General features: G+C 41.4%; 4 protein-coding genes across 4 annotated transcripts in view; 2 read left to right on the top strand and 2 right to left on the bottom strand.

The window, feature by feature from the left end:
• Positions 1 to 1920: 1920 nt before the first annotated feature.
• dusp26 (dual specificity phosphatase 26) lies at positions 1921 to 2818 on the top strand (the record flags this gene model as incomplete). The annotated part of the gene is made up of 3 exons (XM_079449064.1): positions 1921 to 2099; positions 2329 to 2540; positions 2616 to 2818. The coding sequence occupies 3 exons, from the start codon at positions 1921 to 1923 to the stop codon at positions 2816 to 2818; spliced, it is 594 nt and encodes a 197-aa protein (XP_079305190.1).
• Positions 2819 to 5099: 2281 nt separating this feature from the next.
• On the top strand, positions 5100 to 7723 carry LOC306889776 (RING finger protein 122). The gene is made up of 6 exons (XM_079449067.1): positions 5100 to 5312; positions 5639 to 5791; positions 6482 to 6527; positions 6638 to 6679; positions 6760 to 6842; positions 6969 to 7723. Exons 2-6 carry the CDS (start codon positions 5682 to 5684, stop codon positions 7081 to 7083), a joined length of 396 nt encoding a protein of 131 aa, XP_079305193.1. The 5' UTR covers positions 5100 to 5312; positions 5639 to 5681; the 3' UTR covers positions 7084 to 7723.
• Positions 7597 to 9837, bottom strand: ppiab (peptidylprolyl isomerase Ab (cyclophilin A)). The gene is made up of 5 exons (XM_079449066.1): positions 9330 to 9837; positions 8439 to 8469; positions 8279 to 8367; positions 8022 to 8194; positions 7597 to 7905 (listed from the first exon to the last, which is right to left on the bottom strand). Exons 1-5 carry the CDS (start codon positions 9396 to 9398, stop codon positions 7773 to 7775), a joined length of 495 nt encoding a protein of 164 aa, XP_079305192.1. The 5' UTR covers positions 9399 to 9837; the 3' UTR covers positions 7597 to 7772.
• Positions 9838 to 10003: 166 nt separating this feature from the next.
• Positions 10004 to 17685, bottom strand: part of zmiz2 (zinc finger, MIZ-type containing 2) — a 30384-nt gene continuing 22702 nt past the window's right edge. Inside the window, exons 6-19 of the mRNA XM_079449049.1 lie at positions 16949 to 17170; positions 16387 to 16581; positions 15528 to 15626; positions 15132 to 15300; positions 14781 to 14922; positions 14426 to 14636; positions 14222 to 14327; positions 13987 to 14144; positions 13731 to 13798; positions 13542 to 13610; positions 13076 to 13320; positions 12768 to 12937; positions 12202 to 12405; positions 10004 to 12084 (exon numbers count right to left, since the gene is read on the bottom strand). Coding sequence (XP_079305175.1) covers positions 11977 to 12084; positions 12202 to 12405; positions 12768 to 12937; positions 13076 to 13320; positions 13542 to 13610; positions 13731 to 13798; positions 13987 to 14144; positions 14222 to 14327; positions 14426 to 14636; positions 14781 to 14922; positions 15132 to 15300; positions 15528 to 15626; positions 16387 to 16581; positions 16949 to 17170 — 2166 coding nt within the window. The 3' untranslated portion in view covers positions 10004 to 11976. The remainder of the gene's footprint in view (positions 12085 to 12201; positions 12406 to 12767; positions 12938 to 13075; positions 13321 to 13541; positions 13611 to 13730; positions 13799 to 13986; positions 14145 to 14221; positions 14328 to 14425; positions 14637 to 14780; positions 14923 to 15131; positions 15301 to 15527; positions 15627 to 16386; positions 16582 to 16948; positions 17171 to 17685) is intronic.

The following is a 17685-nucleotide window of genomic DNA, read 5'->3' as shown; positions in this document are numbered from 1 at the left end:
TGTAGTCGGCGAGGCAGTCAGACACAAAGCTGCGCACCCAAACACTCATTTCACGACTGTTATCTTTGACAGAATAAAACGATAACGTGTTTAAACATCACAAAAAAAGTGTTAATAATTACGCTTATGGATTTATGCTTTGGGACTTTTATTAAGTGAATGAAGACGTTTGATGATTAGATCACTTGACTGCCCTGTTCGGCGAAATGCAAAGCGTGTATGAAAAATGTAATGACTGAGGGTGTATTTAAAAAAAAGAAACATTTTTAATAAATTGTCACGAATGATCTATGTCTATAGATCTAATGATCTATCTAAACAACACACCGGAATGTTTTCATTGAAGAGCCTGAAGTAATCTGTGAACTTTGGCGGCCATTAGTGGTCAGAGCTGAATAGTGACGCAAGTATTTATGGAAGCGTCTGTCAGAATGCGTTTAGCATTAAAGGTTCACCCTAAAATAGAATTTTATGTTCAATTCCTTCATGTTCATTAAAAGAAAAAATTTAATACTTCCCAGTTTTCAAATAAGCACATAAATACATTATGTATAACTGACTCCGGTGAGTTAATAAAAGGAAACTATGTATTTGTCATTTTTTTACTTCTATCATGTTAAAATATAATACTTCAAATGTATGTTTACTAGTCTGTGCATTCGAGAACCTGTGACAATGGTCTGTGCGTTGCGTTTGTCTGCAACATCTGCATGACTGCTGCAGGTGCATTGCAATAACAGAGAGGGCGCTATAAACACAGCATGCGTTTGACGTGGACCGCTCTATTACAATCTCAATATTGTGATATCAGTCATTTGTATTTATGTAACGAAACAGGACATTTACTGCAGCATGCATCACATGTAAGCTGCGGTCTGAATGCATTAATGACATGCATCTGTGCGCGTGCATGTTCCGCATGCACACATGGGCTTCTGTTACGCAGGAATAGGCTACGTAAGAAATTAAAAGGATTTGTTTTAGATCCGAAACCGCTCGTCTAAGGTGAGAATGAAGTCTTTATTATTGAAGATCGATTTCAATGGCCGCAAATATGAGAGATTCGCTCATGAATGTTTGTTTATTCTATTGGGTGGAAAGACGTTATGCGTTTTATTCCGTCATTTTAGACGGATAGATAAGAACAGCTTTGATAAACAGATGTGGGAAGATCTCCTGCACTTGTGGATGGAGCTGTGGATGGTTTTGTGCTGCCATTGTAGACGTGCTGTAGTGTTTGTTCCGTGTTTTCTCTTTTATTTATGCTTTAAATGTTTCAGTCACGGTCAAATGTGTATTTTCTTTGTACATTTTATGCCTGTTTCAACGTGACAATCTATCCAATCATTTGTTTACATTCAATATGTTGATTTTTCTTATATGAAGCAATTCAAGCACTAATACATAAATCATTGTATATTACCCAACTGAAAAACAACTGGCATAGCCATTTGTGTAACAAAATGTAAAAAAATCATAATTTTTATACAATATGTATAACTATAACTATAAAGTAAATACTATTATTGTTATTTTCTTTTAATTAATGTTCAATATTCCTTGTTATATCTACAACTGAGCAATATGTGAATCAATTTATGTTTTGATATTACATACATTATTTTCAAATATGATTTTATAACCGTGGTAACGTTCAACGCATTAATGTTTATATTATTATAATTAGATTATGTAAATATAATATTACTTTCGCTAATATTAAGGCCAATATAATTAATCTATTTTCATTATGCATTAACTAAAGTAAACAAATACAAAATGTGTATCAGTAAATGTTGAAACTAACATTAACTAGTGTTCATTAATTCGTGATAACTGTATGTAAACAAAAGTCACATGATTTTGAAGCATGTGTGTGTTTGTGTTACAGTAATAGAGTGGGAGTACAGGTGAGTCGGGATGGCTTTCATGTCCAGATTGTCCCGGTCCAGGAGTAACTCCAGATCTCCCAGCAGACGGGATTCAGAGAAGGGATGTCCTGTACTAACTGTTGCTGAACTTGAACGTCTGCTGTACACTGGAAAAACCGCCTGTAACCACGCTGATGAAGTCTGGCCAAGACTCTACATAGGTGACCAGTGAGTAACTCTGTCTCTTCATTTTCAACTTAAGATCCTTCATTGGCATGATTATGTTTATACACACACACACACACACACACACACACACACACACACACATATATTAACAATACATAAAGCATAATTCATAAACCTCTCTCTGTCCCTTCAGATTATCAGTATCACTAGAAGTGTGTTTTGGTGGCTATTGTCAAAGCATTTTCACAGTTTCTTCTGCTTCTTTCAGAGATTTTGCCTCAAACCGTAAAGAGCTGGTAAAGCTCAGGATCACACACATCCTCAACTGCGCACAGAGTAAATGGAGAGGAGGGGCTGAGTATTACGCCGGCATGAACATCACGTATCACGGCATCGAAGCCCACGACTCACCCGCCTTTGACATGAGTGTAAACTTCTACCCCGCGGCTGAATTCATCCACAGAGCTCACAGCACTGGAGGTGAGATCATATTTATAATGCTCAATGCCTTGCTACACCGGAGACGATTTTTACAGGAGGTCTTTTATTTTGTAGGAACTGTGCTTGTACACTGTGCAGTCGGCGTGAGTCGATCTGCCACGCTGGTGTTGGCCTACCTCATGATTCGCCAGAACATGACATTAGTGGAGGCTATTAAAACCGTGAAGGACCACCGAGGCGTCACTCCGAACCGTGGTTTTCTCCGTCAGCTCAGCGCTCTGGACAGCGTGTTGCGCTCCAGCCGAAACCCATCATAAACCCACCGGTAGTGCTTGAACTTCTCTTGAACTTTTCTGGCCCAGGCACTCACCTGACAAATGAGAGCAGAGAATCTTTACATACAGTGAGTTTATATCTGTCCTCCTGTGGTCAGAGATGCCTTATAACATCAGGACCGCCAGAAATGTGCGCAATGCCTTATTCACTCTTACCACTTGTTGCTTGGTTTTTACTTGACTTGGCCAACAGAAAGAAGTGACACCATTAAGTCTCTCAATGAGTCCTTCAGCATACCACTAGCATGTAAAAAATATTTAACAATTGAATTAACAGCTTAGAAGATTCGCTGGATTAGCCTTATATTAAAAAGATGAAGCTGATTTATCGATGCACTTAAAACAAACACAAAATACGTTTTTTTTTAGAAATGTCTCTGTGGTTTTGGCAATGGAAGTCAATGGTATTCAGTGTTGCTTGATTATCAACGTTCTTCATAATATCCTCTTCCTGCAGAAGAAAGAAAGTCATACAGGTTTGGAAAGACATGAGGTAAATAAATAACCTTTCTCTTTAAAGGAATACTTCTGTCATCATTTTCTCACCTTGGAGTTGTTCCAAATCTGTATAAGTTTCTTTGTTCTGATGAACGCAGAGAAAGATGCTATGGTGGTCAATGGGGGGGGGGGGGGGGGATCTGTCTGGTTATAAGCATTCTTCCAAATATCTTACTCTGCGTTCATTAGAACAAAGAAACGTATACAGATTTGGAACAACTCCAAGGTGAGTAAATGACGACAGCATTTTCATTTTTGGGTGAAGTAGTCCTTTAAGTAGTCCATATTTTCACCCTTTCATATTTTCAGATTTAAAAAAAAGAGTTTTTCCTCTGTATTATTGGTGCAGTGTTACTGTGAAAAAGTATGTTGATGTTTTTCAATGAATAATGTAGCTGTGCACATGGGCTGTATACTGTAAATGTGATCGAAATGAAGCTCTCTGGTGACCTCTGCTGACATCATCAAACCTTTAACGCTCAATTTCGTCAGCACTTTTTACTTGACTTTTAATTTGCTTTACAATGTCTGCATTAATGCTTATGTGAAGTATTCTACTCGTGTGAACGTACGCTTGTTTTTGCTCGATATTGCATTATATGGTAGCTACACCAAAGGTGCATCCTCATACTAACAAATCCAGCGAATCCTTGAGCGCAGTACACTAACAATCTGTAGCTGTATGAATGACAGTGTTCTACTATTCTTGTCTTTTCTGTGAATTTGTTTTATTGTATTTATCTATAACCACTCCGCAACAGCTTGGACTTCAGCTAACTACTGCCAGGACTCCGTCCACACATGGGGGAACTGAACTACAAACCAATTTGTGTCTTAATAATAGTGTTACAATTCAGTAGCTTCAAAATACTGATCAGGTTTGTAAAAGCGGACATCTGCAACCCTACAGAAAACCCTCAGTGACAGTACTTTGGCATTTAAGCAGCTAAAATGTATCAGCGATTTACCTTGAGAAAATGTAGCCACTGTTCATTTTGACTTACTCAACAATTAAACATGTTGTGAAGACCTGTTTGTTTGTTTTTTATTAGTTAAACCAAACTATTGTGGTAAGAATATGCTCACCAGTAAACAGTCACCCAAAAATAGTCATATGTCATTGTATTATATTACAAAATATCAATGTTGCATTTAAATTCAAATGGGGCACAATTATAAACATTTAGGTGCTGTATGCTTATTGAGGTCACGTTATGTGAATGTTGCACTGGGGTGTTACAAGAAACTTCATTAAACTCTTGTTTGTCCATTGAATATTGACACATAACTGCTGCTGGGAACACAAAGCATTTATGTCATTTATTAGGAATTTGTGTGCGAGTTATAACTGGCTGACCCTTCTAATGATTTTAGGCAACACCAGATTATTTTAATTGAAATAATTTTCTATAGAAGATAATCTGAGGGACAGTGTTTCATCTTGTTTTACGTCTGAATGATTCATGAGCAAACGTGGACTGTAATGCTGTCTGGTGTGTGAGCTGTCTGTCGGCAGGGCGTGAACTGGACTGGGTCAATATTCCTGTCCGAACATGACTTTTCAAATGACCGTAAATGTTACAAAACGTGATACATGTAGCCATATTCTTTTTAAACTTTATTTGTAACAAAATAAATCAAAATGATATCACATCAAACAGCTCCTGTTAAATAATAATGTCTGGCGATTTAAAAGTGGATTTGACGAAACTTTGATGTTTATAACATGCCCGATGCTGTTAGCCCCGCCCCCGTCGCGTTGGGCGGGTCTTAAGAGATTGTCCTGCTTTGTGCACATTTGGGATCGTGTGACCGTTACATTATTTCATCTTCGCGATGCCTTCTGGTTATTATTTACACGTTTAACTCATTCACGTGGTTACTGTAGATTGAATAGATCTGAACGGTGATTTTGAGTTTCCGTGAGAAACATGAAGTATGAAGAAAACACACTGAAGACATCCCGCAGCCTGTGATGGTGAGATAACACCGAACTACAATATTTGCACATTTCTCTTATTTTCAACGTGTTTTTCTGAGCCCGTGATATTTAAATTATATTTAAAGTCTATTAAAATAAAGTCTGTCTTTTTCTTAAAAAATACTACAGTGCTTATGAACTTTACTTTAGTAAATTAAAGTATCTACTACAGTTTATCAACTCACTTTACTAGATACTGTTGTATAATGAACATGCAGTACACTACAGATTACTGTAGATACTACATTTATTTATTCGTGCGGGATGAAGGTGTTTATCTAATAAACCCGTGTGTCTGTGAACGTGTTGTCTTTTGTTTTCAGGGCTCTTTTATTCTCAGGAGATGAAATTGATATTGAAAGCATCATGCCTCCGGTAACCTCTCAGGAACTTCCTCTCAACATCTATGTGGTCGTTTTTGGCATGGGGATTTTTGTCTTTGTATTAACTGTGATATTCTGCTGCTTCTTCATAAGGCAAGTGTAAATGTCTCATTGAACAGATAAGGATAGTAACTCAATCTTGAATCCTAAATATAAATAAAACAGGCTAAATATAAAACCACCTTGCTGCTTGTCATTGTATGTAATGATGGGAGTGTAAATAATGTGTATTGTGACAGACTGACAGTCGACTGAGAGCACAAAGCGCTTCCTCTGACCTCATGCACTTCCTACTTCAAACAATTCACTACTAGATTGTATCTCAACGCTTTTTGTCCACAATGCTATTTTTGACCAAAGGCTTTTGGTTAATGTTATGTCAAACCCCCACCACGGTGCTCTTTGGGGTGGTTTCCCACACAGGAATAATTTTAAGACGGTCTTAGCTCGTTTTAAGTCGTTTTTACAATCATGCCTTACAAAACAACACCACTTGTCTGTATTTTGAGTCAAAACAATGGCACAGATGTATTTGAGGATGTTTCAGTGCAAGCGGTTTTCAATTTGGACAGATCTAACATTTACTTTAGTCTAGGACTAGTCTACGGCCCTGTGCGGGAAACCGACCCTTTGTGTTTTACACATGTATGTGCGGATGGTCATATGTAGAGCATGATGGCTGAACAACAAAGAATTTAAAGGAATCATATTGTAAACTCACTATTCAATGTAGTTTTTCTCACAATGCATCACAAAGTCAACAATCTTCTGTTCCTTTTACAGTAAACTGAGACATGAAGCTCGGAATGAGAGAGACGGTTACAGGATGGCAAGTGTGAAATATTATTACAATATTTGTATACAGTGATCTTTAGAAACTGATTTGTATTGGCGTAAAAGTGTGTGTGGAAACAGATTAAGTCATTTGTATGTATACAGGTTGTTTTTAAAGATGACACAACATTGTTACATGCAAACGGGGTAAGTTTTGATCGTTTAAAATATCTGAAACATATTTTAGCTGTTCAAGATCTGATTTTTCCTCTCGTCCGTCCTCTCAGTTAACGTGCGCGGTCTGCTTAGAGGACTTTAGGACAAAAGACGAGCTTGGGGTGTTACCGTGCCAACACACTTTCCACAAAAGGTAATTCACGCAGACGCCCATTGTCATGATAATTCCACTTTTAAAACACATGAACATCGTTCGCTTTCCAATAGATCTTAGTGTAAATGTGTTCAGTTCTCATGTTGGACTCACTGTCTGCTGCAGGTGTTTGGTCAAGTGGCTGGAAGTGAGATGCGCCTGTCCCATGTGCAACAACCCCATCAGCACGGCTTTGGGTCAAACACACGGCTCAGAAAACCTACTGGATGAACTACTTTAAAAACACTGCATGCGGGACACTCCGAAGAAGCCTTTTCAATATGAAAGACTTCTCCATCTGGAATCAAACAATCGCTGCCTATTTAAAACACTGCTGTTGTAAAAAAAATCACTGGTCATGTATTCTCATTACGGGCACGGGATGATGACGGGGAAGGGCACCTCAAGAAACAGTTATTTGATATTTGAGAACACAAACATTTTTTGTACCAAGCTGTAAACATGTTTTTCTGCTATAAAATCGGGCATTTTAACATGGGCCTCAATGAGAATATGCTCGGTTTTGGAGCCTGTCTCTAGCGGTCAGTTGATGAATTGCAGTTTAAGTCACTTCCTTGTTGGTTTCACAAGAGACTGGTTGGACTATAGTGCAGTGATGGCAAATTCTGATCACGATAAAGAGTTTTTAAAGCAAAGGTTTAATTTGTTAACAAATTAGATTTGAGATTACAAAAACAAAACGATCTCAAGCAACAAAGGTGTCGGTTCTGAGGAAAGGATTAACACAAAGCTGTTGAAAGAAATCTTGATCCATCTTTAATCCATGTTTTAACAAATCGAGTCCTGGGAACCATCAGAATACATAAAACAGGACCACATCTCATTGAGAAAAGAAATGACAATAAAAAAAACCATCATCTATATTGTGAGGAATGTGTATGATTGGGTCGAGTGGAGCTTTGGCAGGAATTAAAGTTGGCCACAGTCGGCGATGGTGATTTTAGCAGAACACTTGCCACTGCTGCTCCCTTTGGTCTCAATGGTGTCGACCACGGACATCCCTTCCACAATTTTCCCGAACACAACGTGTTTGCCATCGAGCCTGTGACATCATAAGAAACTTTGTTATGCATCTGAAACCTAAATAATAAATGTACACCTGCAGACCCAAGTCTAAGAATTACACAGGGAAAATAAAAATCAACCAAAGCTCTTTACCAGCTAGTTTTCTCAGTACAGATGAAGAACTGCGAGCCGTTGGTGTTGGTTCCAGCGTTAGCCATGGACAGGATTCCCTTTCCATCGTGCTTTAGAGTGAAGTTCTCATCTTCAAACTTATTGCCATAGATGGACTTCCCACCGGTTCCATTATGCTTGGTGAAGTCTCCACCCTTCAGCAACAGAGTGTTACATCACAGCAAGACCACAAATTAAGTCAAAAGTCTGGATTTTATTTTCCAATGGGGTGGGCTTACCTGGCACATGAACTGTGGAATGACACGATGGAAGCCAGACCCCTTGTAGCCGAAACCTTTTTCTCCGGTGCACAGAGCACGGAAGTTCTCTGTTAGGATGAATCCATCAATTACTTGAAGTCATAGATTTGTTTAATTTCAGAAATGCAAGAAAACCTACCAGCAGTCTTGGGTACCACATCGGCTCTCAGCTAAAAACAACAAAATAAAAGACAGAAGTGAATTAGGCTCAAGAAGATGTCCAAGTTTCATGTTAATATGATAGTCGTGGACTATTTCTGATGCAGTGTCCCAGACTAAACAAAACGAGGACAGTGAAACTCAAGGAAGTTGCTGCACGAGCTCCGCATTTCTTTCAATACGCAGCCACGCACGAAGAGCGCAGACGGAAGAAATCTGCAGCGCAGCCGCAGGAGAAACCGAACATGAACTACATCATATAGTTCACTTCAGTTCTAATACATCAGAGCACACACTAAAAGAAAAAGCCCCACGCAGATCTTAAAGCGTCATTTATTCGTTTTAAAGGATAACCTGAAGTACAGCCATCAAAAATGCATAAACAGTCTAGCTAAGAAGTTTCTGTGTCAATCGAAACCCCTCCCTTTTCAAAATGGCATATTGCGCTGTGAAAAAAATGGTGAAAATGGCGTCCATTAAAAAAATAAGTGTACAGTGGATTGTACGCGGTGTGCGTGTGAAAAACATCCACGTGCGCCATGACAGCACATAACTCACGCGCTCGTTATTCACAATTGAACAAGCGGCTGTGTCATCGATATCGCCCGATCACATCTGACACGACACGCGCAACGTTGTTGCAGTTCAGCGCGGGAAATCCGCTCCACGCATCCAGCTTTAATTTAGGGAAGCACGCAATACTTTATTCAATCGCGAGCACGAGTTGAATAATCGAGTTTCTTATGCATGACCCTTTAAAAAAAAATCACCAAATCAGCAGGTTAATAAACCGTCAACAATCCCTTTTTATTTCAAATCCCTATATTTTTGTCCGGGATCCACGAAGCTTCTGTCACTTGACGTGACCTACCTCCATCACAATCCTCCCCGCATTGTTTCCATCGATGCTGATGTCAAAAAAAACTTTCGGGTTGGCCATGATGCAAAAACACAGACGGATGTTTTCTTTTCAATAGGAGCCGGTCACTGTACGATCGCTACAAAATGCCGCAGTTCACCGGGAAGCGGGACACGCGTGATAACTGGATATATACAAGCGGCCGGAGACGCGCTTCTCCATTGGAGCCTATGAAGACGTGGTTCCGCTGACTGACGCGCGAGTCATCCAATCAGAGACGGCAGAGGTGGACGCATTACAGCAATATGCCGCGCTCGAGCGAACCTCCTCACATCCGCATAATTTACGGGATGCGCGTTTGATTGACAGCACGATTAGCCTATCGAGCGCGGTCGAAATGGCGTCAGACAGTGGATTCTAGCCAATGGGGAAATAACGTGGGTGTGTACGAGTGCGAGGGCGCTGGTCGATGAGTGAGTGCGCCATTGCTGCACGGAACCGAATGAAATTTTTTCGGGTTATTTCTAATGTTTTCAATATTGTTTTTAATAGTACGGACTCAATTACGACTTAACCGCGTATCAGAAGAAAAAAAAGTCCACCGGGGCCGAAACATTATTAGACGAGCGCACCTTTTTCCGGCCACGCCCACCGTGCCGATGCTCCTTTTCAAATAAAGCCAATGAAACTCAATGTGGCTTAAGTCTTTACTTATAAAACATAATGGAAATATTTCACATCTTTAGAAAAACAAATCGATTTCAATTGTACATGTTTAATTCAATTGATAGAACTTAATGATCCACCGACACAAGACAAGTCAAACATCTTTTTAAACAGTTTGATCAACAAGTGAACATGATGCTGGTCTCCAGGTTTCTCATGATGGTGGTCACAGATTCAAATGGCGAATTCATTTTCTTTTTCTCTTTCTAACAAATCCATAAACTCTGCTAGTTAACACAGAAAAGAGACAGAGAGAGAGAGAGCGAGAGAGAGAGATGCATACAGGCCCATCAATTGTCTTTATAATTATAATAACAATTATATAATCAAAAGATAAAATTGTATGATACACAAATTACTGCAAAGAAAAAAACAAGCACATCTGAGGACTCCTGACGTTTCCTGTATTGTTAATATACAAACTGCACTTTGCTAACAGTGCCCGAAGAGTGATGATAAATAATAAAATGAGACAAGACCAGAAACAACAGTAGACTTATCTCCCCTCTGCGCGTCCTCCGAGCATTGAATGAGAAAATGGGGGAATGAAAAGCATGACATGAGCTCTTGTCATAGTGTTTCAAATGTTCTTTTTTTCAATATCGTGGGGTTAAGAGAAAGTTCACATCTGCAACAATAATAATACTATATCTGTACATATTTCACATGAATCCCAATGTTTACTGATATATAAATGTCAGTCCATTTCCCATTAGCTACCCACCCAGATTTGTCCAAATCTCATTACGGGAAAGTTTCTGTCCCAGAACGCTCACGTTTTACCCTCTTCGTGTGCGTTTGTGTGGTTATAACCTGTCAACAAGTTGCTACTGGGCTGTCTGAGTTCGGTGTCATTTTAAAGAGTTCTGCAGTCACGTTTCTTCAACTGCTCAAAATCTCTCACTTGCATATTTAAGGGAAACTGAAATGTGTGTTAAAGTGAGGGTGCGACTAGAGTCAGGTATTCTGACGCATTCTCATAACAGCATCAGTGAAACCCACAGACATCGCGTCCCGAAAGGGGAGGAAGACTTCTTTTTCAAATAAAGCTGAGGGAAAACAACACGGCAAACAGACATTTCTGAAAGCAGGGTGTGGTGTAAAAAGTTTGAGTTTGTGCCAAAACACACTGAATGTGTGCGTTACAAAGACAAATTAATTACCTTGGATTTCTGTTGTATGAAGCTGTAAAAAAACAGCCTACTAACGTCTTAAGGGCCTGACGTGTGCAAAAATATAATAGTGCATTTCTGTAACGCTACTGTTTAAGATCGGACTTAAGATGTGGTTGTATATATTAAAATGAAAAAGCTACACTTGAGTTCATTTTCACGTAGATTTGAGATCAAGTCATTTACATGTGACGCTAGCTCTGTGTCTTTGGGCAAAAAAAGAAAAAACACGTCTTCCTGTTAATTAGGAGAGTTAAGTTTTTTGTATATGCGAGCAAGTTTAACTGTTTTTAAATGTTGAGATGCTTTGGCTTCCCGCATGTTCTTTTAAAGTTCAGTACTAAAGTTAGTCCCTTGTTTAATTGAGATTGCTGCGATGAGAAACGAATGATGCCTGGACCCGTCCCAACCAACCCCCCCCACACAGACACAATGTCATTTACAGCACATGAGTCAGATGCGAGATCTTTCTACAAATGATCTGAGATTGCAGCTCGTGAGAAAGGAACTCTTTCTAAATGAAATTCACAATAAAATCTTGACAGAGTTCAGCAAAGCAGATGGACAGTAACATCGTCACAGGAAAAAATGACCTCCGTTGCACCTTCCCACAAGTCATTGTGTTCTTCAGGAGGAATCGGCGCAAAGACGCAAATGGATATTTGTTAAACTTCACAAGCCTCCCTGCGGTGGGCCGAGAGTGGGCAGGGGAGGCTGTCTGTTGGACGGCGACGCAGGGCTGAGGATTGATGGGATAGGACTCAGTTACTCTCGAACAGAGAGAGCAGGTCATCGCTGCTGTTGTTAGGAAGGTCAGGTGGACCCAAGTAGGACAGCAGCTCATCTGGGTTTGTCAGCTCTGGGAGAAGCTGGAAAAAAAATGGGATTCGGAATGTCAAGACATTCACGTTGGCTTGCAACAAACAGATATCTGGTTAAGATAAACAAACTCAATTGACAAAATCAAACACTTGACTGATTCTTACATCAATGGCAGGCTCTGGAATGTCCCCGGGTCCCCCGGCGCCCCCCAGCCCAAAACTGTCCGTGTGCATCCGAGGATTCTGGGAAGGGTTGCGGGAATGCATGGGTCCACCGGGGCCACCCATGTTGGCATTACTGTGGAGCCCTTGATGCTGCTGCTGTTGCAGGGGATTGTGGGAAGGGTCCATGCGACTAGAGTGGGACATCTTTATTAGAGGAGATAGAGTGTGTAAAACAGACAAAAAGAGATGGTTAGGAATTAGTAAAAGTAGCACAGTGCTTAGAATAACCTGTGTTGTGTTTAAACACAGCAGCTGTGAATGACAGACAGAGACGCTAGCTCAAGCTGTCGTCTTCAGAACCTTCTGAAAAGCTCTTACACACTACAACATACAGAGACGACATTAACTAAGATGTCACAAAATCACATTCAGGTAACAAAGGCGCAAGCTCATTTTGCACGATAAGTGGAACGCTTTGGATAAAATCATCTGTCAACATGCATGTAAATTGTAAATGACTTCCCAACTTTATTATAAACAGAACAGATCCTTTATATGAGACTTACCTGTCCTGACATGGGGTGTCCCACTGGTTTTTCAGGGGTGAGGAGACCACTAGGCAAGTCAGATTGGTAGGAGACAGGGGGCGGCCCAGAGGCAAACTCTCCCAGGGTGGGGGTGCCTGGAGCATTGGGAAAGTCCGAAAAGCCTGACTGGTTAGAATATCCCGAACCGCCTGCCGAACAGAATGACAAAAACAAGTGAGGTTAAAATACAGATTTACCTTTTGTGAAATGTTTCACATCCATAATAATCCTCTTGCTCTTGTGGTCCCTTGAACTTTCAAATTTGACACATCACAACCATATCTTACCTTGGCTGGGATAATCAGGTGTGCTGCTGTTGCCCCCTTGTGGTAGGGACTGGTAGGGCGAGGAGGCGGGACCCAATGCTGCAATCATCTCCATCACGTTGGGCAGGATCATGTGACTGGGACTCAGGGTGCGACAGCGTTTCAGGGCAGGGCCGTCTGGGTCCTCTTTAATATGCAGATCTGGTTTCACTGGAACTGGTTTCCAGCTGCATACTGGATCAATGGTGATCTCTTCATAGTCCGAACTAAACCAGTGAAAGAAAAAGCACATTCCTGTAGAAAGCGAACACTACCACGCAGAACATGGAAGGCAAGAATTAAACACTTCCTTTAGTGGACATGCCAACAACATTCAGCTCATGTGTAAAAGTTATTTTATGAGTCGCTAGTGAGCACTTTTCTATGCTAAAACATTCTTTGGAACAAATTTTCATTATTAGAGGAACTAACTGTTACAGAAACGTACTTCTGAATGTAGATGAGAATGCCCAGCATGTACTGATCCACTTCTAGTCCCTCCAGCAGTGCAGTCTTACTGCAATGAAACAAAGAACAAAACATTTAGGTTTATTCTATTAGTCATATAGAATAACACAGTCTTTTAAAAGAGAAAAAGAAAAGTATAAATTCTTAAGTTAAAGGAGAAAAGTCTTACTTGCACACAGGACAGCGCCAAGTTCCCCTCTCACAGTTTAGCTGCAGGTAGGACTCCAGGTCAAAGCACTGTGAGAAAAACATGGTCAAACACTCAAACTCAATGATTCTCCAAATTAAGACCTAAATTAAACATCTAACAGAATTCAAACCAGCACCAGTATTTTCAAGCACAGCTGTGGATATTATAAACCCTGGAGTGTTCCGGATCTGCTTGACGCTGAGATATGATTTCAATACAATCTGTCAGGACTCACCTGTATGTGTCTGCAGTCGTGACCCCTGGCGGGAAGCTGGATGCGGCGGAAGGTGATAGGACACTTGAGAGAGACCTTGATGGCCGTCTGTTCCACGCCATCCTCACCATTGAGCCCGGGGGTTCCTGGGATGGTACCGCTGCTGAAGTTCCTCTTAACTGTGGAGGAAGAGAGGGTGAATTGATACGGAGAGCACAGAAGCAGTGAGCGGACATAAGCTATGATGTTCACTCACTCTTAGTGACACAGTGCTCCGCTGGGAGCAGTCTCTTCTTCATCAAACCCTGAAGAACGGAGCGCACGGACGGCCGGTGAACCAGCTGCAGCACGAACAGATGAGACTGCAGAGAGAGAGAGAGAGAGAACACCACATATAAATAAACTCAACACAAGTGTTCAAAACAAGTAAAACTCCACGCAATCCTCTCATGACACTTACACAACAGCAGGCTGTGACCGTTATCTGAATGGTGTTCCGTCCCGGTTGGCAGACGTGCTTGAGGTACAGCGGTTTGTGGGACGTCTTGTTGTCCCCACGCTCGATGGTGAGAGGCGTAGCATTGACGCTCACCTGCACCGACGCTGGCCAGTTGGTGTTCATCTGTCTGTCCTCATGATGATAGCACTTAAACTGAAGCTCCAGATCCGGCCTGTTAAACACACACATCAGCCGTCACACCTGTACACTTCGTCAGAGCTCAAACAAAACAATCAACATGAACTGCAGCACTGCCACACAAAACATTAACAAACACTTCCATGATCACAGACACATGTCAAGCATAAACGTTCACCTCATCATGAGCGTCTTATAGACAGAGTCTCGCAGCTGGAAGACGTGGTTGCTGACGGCCAGGTTGTGCTCCAGTCGGAAGGGCTCCAACACAACCCCATCTCGTACAGGAAAGGTCAGACGCAAGTCATCACTAGGATTGCCTGCAGACAGGAGAAAGATTTGGGTGAGATTTGCGTAGATGATGTAAATTTGAATAGAGTGACATTAATATCAGTGCTTATGTTACTAATTTAAACTGAAAAAAATTACGAAAGCTGAATGAACATTTTTTTATCTTTACTGTGAAATTTTGTTTATTCCACAAAGAGAACAAGAGGGGTGTTGGCAGTGATGTAAAGTCATGCGTTACCCGAAGGGGGCTGCAGAGAGTTGATGTTGGGTTTAACGTCATGGAGGAAGGGAGATTTGACGTCTTGGCCGGGGGACATATACGGGGGCATAGAACTGCCAGGGGTCATTGGAGGAGTGGGATTTCCCGGGAGGGGGGAGCTGGGGTATCCAGGCATCGCCCGTCCAGGCTGCAAGACACAGAAGCAAACGTTACTAAACGCATTGGCATCTTCACCACAATCTTGTTTTCATAATTACATTTGTGCAACAACATTTAGCTTGGTGGAGTTTGGACTTTTACCAGTCAAAGTCCGACCACAGGCCTCATGAAAAAGTGAAATATTAACAAGCAGCTTCATCCAGAACTATGACACGTGAACACACACACGTGAAACTCGAGAGAGGAGATACCAACCCCGTTGACAGCGGCCTGGTTAAAGGTGTTATAGCCGCCTCCTGTCACTCCAGATGATAGACTGTTGTGACTGTTTCCCTGTCCATTAAACTGGTCCGCCTGTTAAACAAACAAAAGTATTTCAACATGAAGCGTACAGCAGTCAACCCAATCCCTGCTTATAAGGGTGCATTCTAACATTCATGGCTTCTCATTAGTGAGCCATTTGAGACGTAAGCAGCACCTTCACATGTCAAAACATGTCAACAGAAAATTCTGCGTTAGTATGATGGTAATAACAAAATCTAAACTGACGCATATAAGAAAGCACACACAAATACAGGGTCAAAAATTCACTGTTGGATCACCAATCACTGTGTCTGCCATCTTGAAACAATGCATTGTGGGATTGCATGTGGATTGTGGACTAGATTTTGAAAGCAAGCCTAAATGTTATAAGTAATAAGAACCCTGTCTCTGGGGATAACGCAGTGATATGACGGTAGTGATCATCTATCGCTGTAACTGCAGACTCTGAATTTAAACCACCTGCATTGGGTTTTGTTTCACCAGTACTTCCAAAAATATTCGCCTGTTGAAAGTTCACTGCTGTATTTGTAAGTATCACATAGCAGTGAGTTTCTCTAAAAATGCCAGCTTGTTTGTCACTGAATACACACACAAGGGAACCTGTTCTTTGGAAACATGATATTGTTTGCAGCCTACAATGTGTTGCAATATCCAGGTAAAGGGTTTGAAAGTTTCCAACAGAATAAGACGACTGGTCTTTACCTGTCATTCACACTTACAACATGAGTGCATATCATTGATTTTACATTGGCTACTACTAACCCAGCAGTTTACAAAGAGCCTCTTTTACCTTGTAGTACTGGCCAGGGTTTCCTGGTCCTGCAGGATACTGGCCCATATTGGGTTGCTGGAGAGGCATTCTGTGGGTTGGGTAAGACGGGGAAGGGGCAGACCGCTGTGGCCCGGGACCGTGGTACTGCATGGGTTGACCTGGATACGGGCCCCCGGCTCCCATCCCGGGACCGTACTGCTGTCCGGGAAATCCCTGCTTTCAAAAAAGAGAAAGCAGCACATCTTTATCATATTTCCATATTGTATATACACAATGTGAGCTCATTATATAAACTAAAATCCAGTTTGAACTAATTGATTGAAATTTTACTAGCTATGTTAAACTGCTTGCAATGCACTATGGGATTTCCTTACTCAGGCAGAATACATGTGATGAATACGACCAAAATAAGGCTTCTTAAAAGACAGCATAATTACACTGCCTATTTTTTGGAGCAGTCAGGAATATCATATAATTCTTTTAGATGCTGACTAAGTTGGCAACTGACTAGAAGCTGTGCTATGATTCCCAGCTGATGTTTGGCATGACTGGGTTAGCATAATAGCGAATCACGACTCACGTCAGAGTTGTAGGGGCGTTTCAGGCCCTGCTGGTGTCGCGGAGGACCCTGTTGGCCTCCCTGGTACACCGGATGCTGGGGTAATCTTTGGCCCTGCTGCCCGTACATGGGTCCCATGGAAGGGGGTCTTGAGCCAACCATCCCGGAAGGGGCCATGCCCGGTGGGCCACGGGGTCCAGAGTGTGACAGGAACTGGGTGTTGTAAGAGGAAGCACCACCCATCTGCGAAGCAAAATAACAGAGATCCACACCCATCAGAAAGCAGCGTTGAGAAACAATGGCTGGAGAAGTGCCTGCTACCATGACTTATGGCTGACAAGCTCTGGGCATGAAAGGAAAACGGCAACTAGGTCACCGCTGTAAACAATCAAGTCCCGTCTCGCCTGTGTGGCCAGGACATCTGCCGTCTAAATCCGGACAGACAGGGGGAATGTGAAATGTGCTATGTGAGACGTGCTGGAAAAACGAGAGGGAAAAAACTTTTTTATAATTAAAGCCGGTTTTTGGGGAATCTGCATTTTACCAACAGGGGGCGAATTGAGCACAAGGAAAGAGAGGTTACTGTGTGTCATAAAGGAAAACTATTTTATCATAAAACAAATGGAGATCGAGCACCGCACTGATCAGATTAACAACAACAAAAAGACATGAGGGATATAAAGCAGAGTGGCACAATTCATCACTAAAAAGGCCAAAATATACTACGAGACTTTCAGTTTGGACTTGTGACAGAAAGT

Source organism: Barbatula barbatula (genome assembly GCF_947034865.1).
Source record: "Barbatula barbatula genome assembly, chromosome: 24".
Taxonomy (NCBI): Eukaryota; Metazoa; Chordata; class Actinopteri; order Cypriniformes; family Nemacheilidae; genus Barbatula; species Barbatula barbatula.
Note: the sequence above shows the minus strand (reverse complement) of the source record. Positions and strands in the feature narration are given on the sequence as shown.

Coding starts and splice junctions, on each gene's coding strand:
- LOC306889776 (XM_079449067.1), top strand. CDS start 5,682: ATGCCTCCGGTAACCTCTCAGGAACTTCCTCTCAACATCTATGTGGTC. Junction 6,680..6,759: donor CATTGTTACATGCAAACGGG/GTAAGTTTTGAT, acceptor CCGTCCTCTCAG/TTAACGTGCGCGGTCTGCTT. Junction 6,843..6,968: donor CAACACACTTTCCACAAAAG/GTAATTCACGCA, acceptor TGTCTGCTGCAG/GTGTTTGGTCAAGTGGCTGG.
- ppiab (XM_079449066.1), bottom strand. CDS start 9,398: ATGGCCAACCCGAAAGTTTTTTTTGACATCAGCATCGATGGAAACAAT. Junction 8,470..9,329: donor CGGGGAGGATTGTGATGGAG/GTAGGTCACGTC, acceptor TGTTGTTTTTAG/CTGAGAGCCGATGTGGTACC. Junction 7,906..8,021: donor TGTACTGAGAAAACTAGCTG/GTAAAGAGCTTT, acceptor ATGATGTCACAG/GCTCGATGGCAAACACGTTG.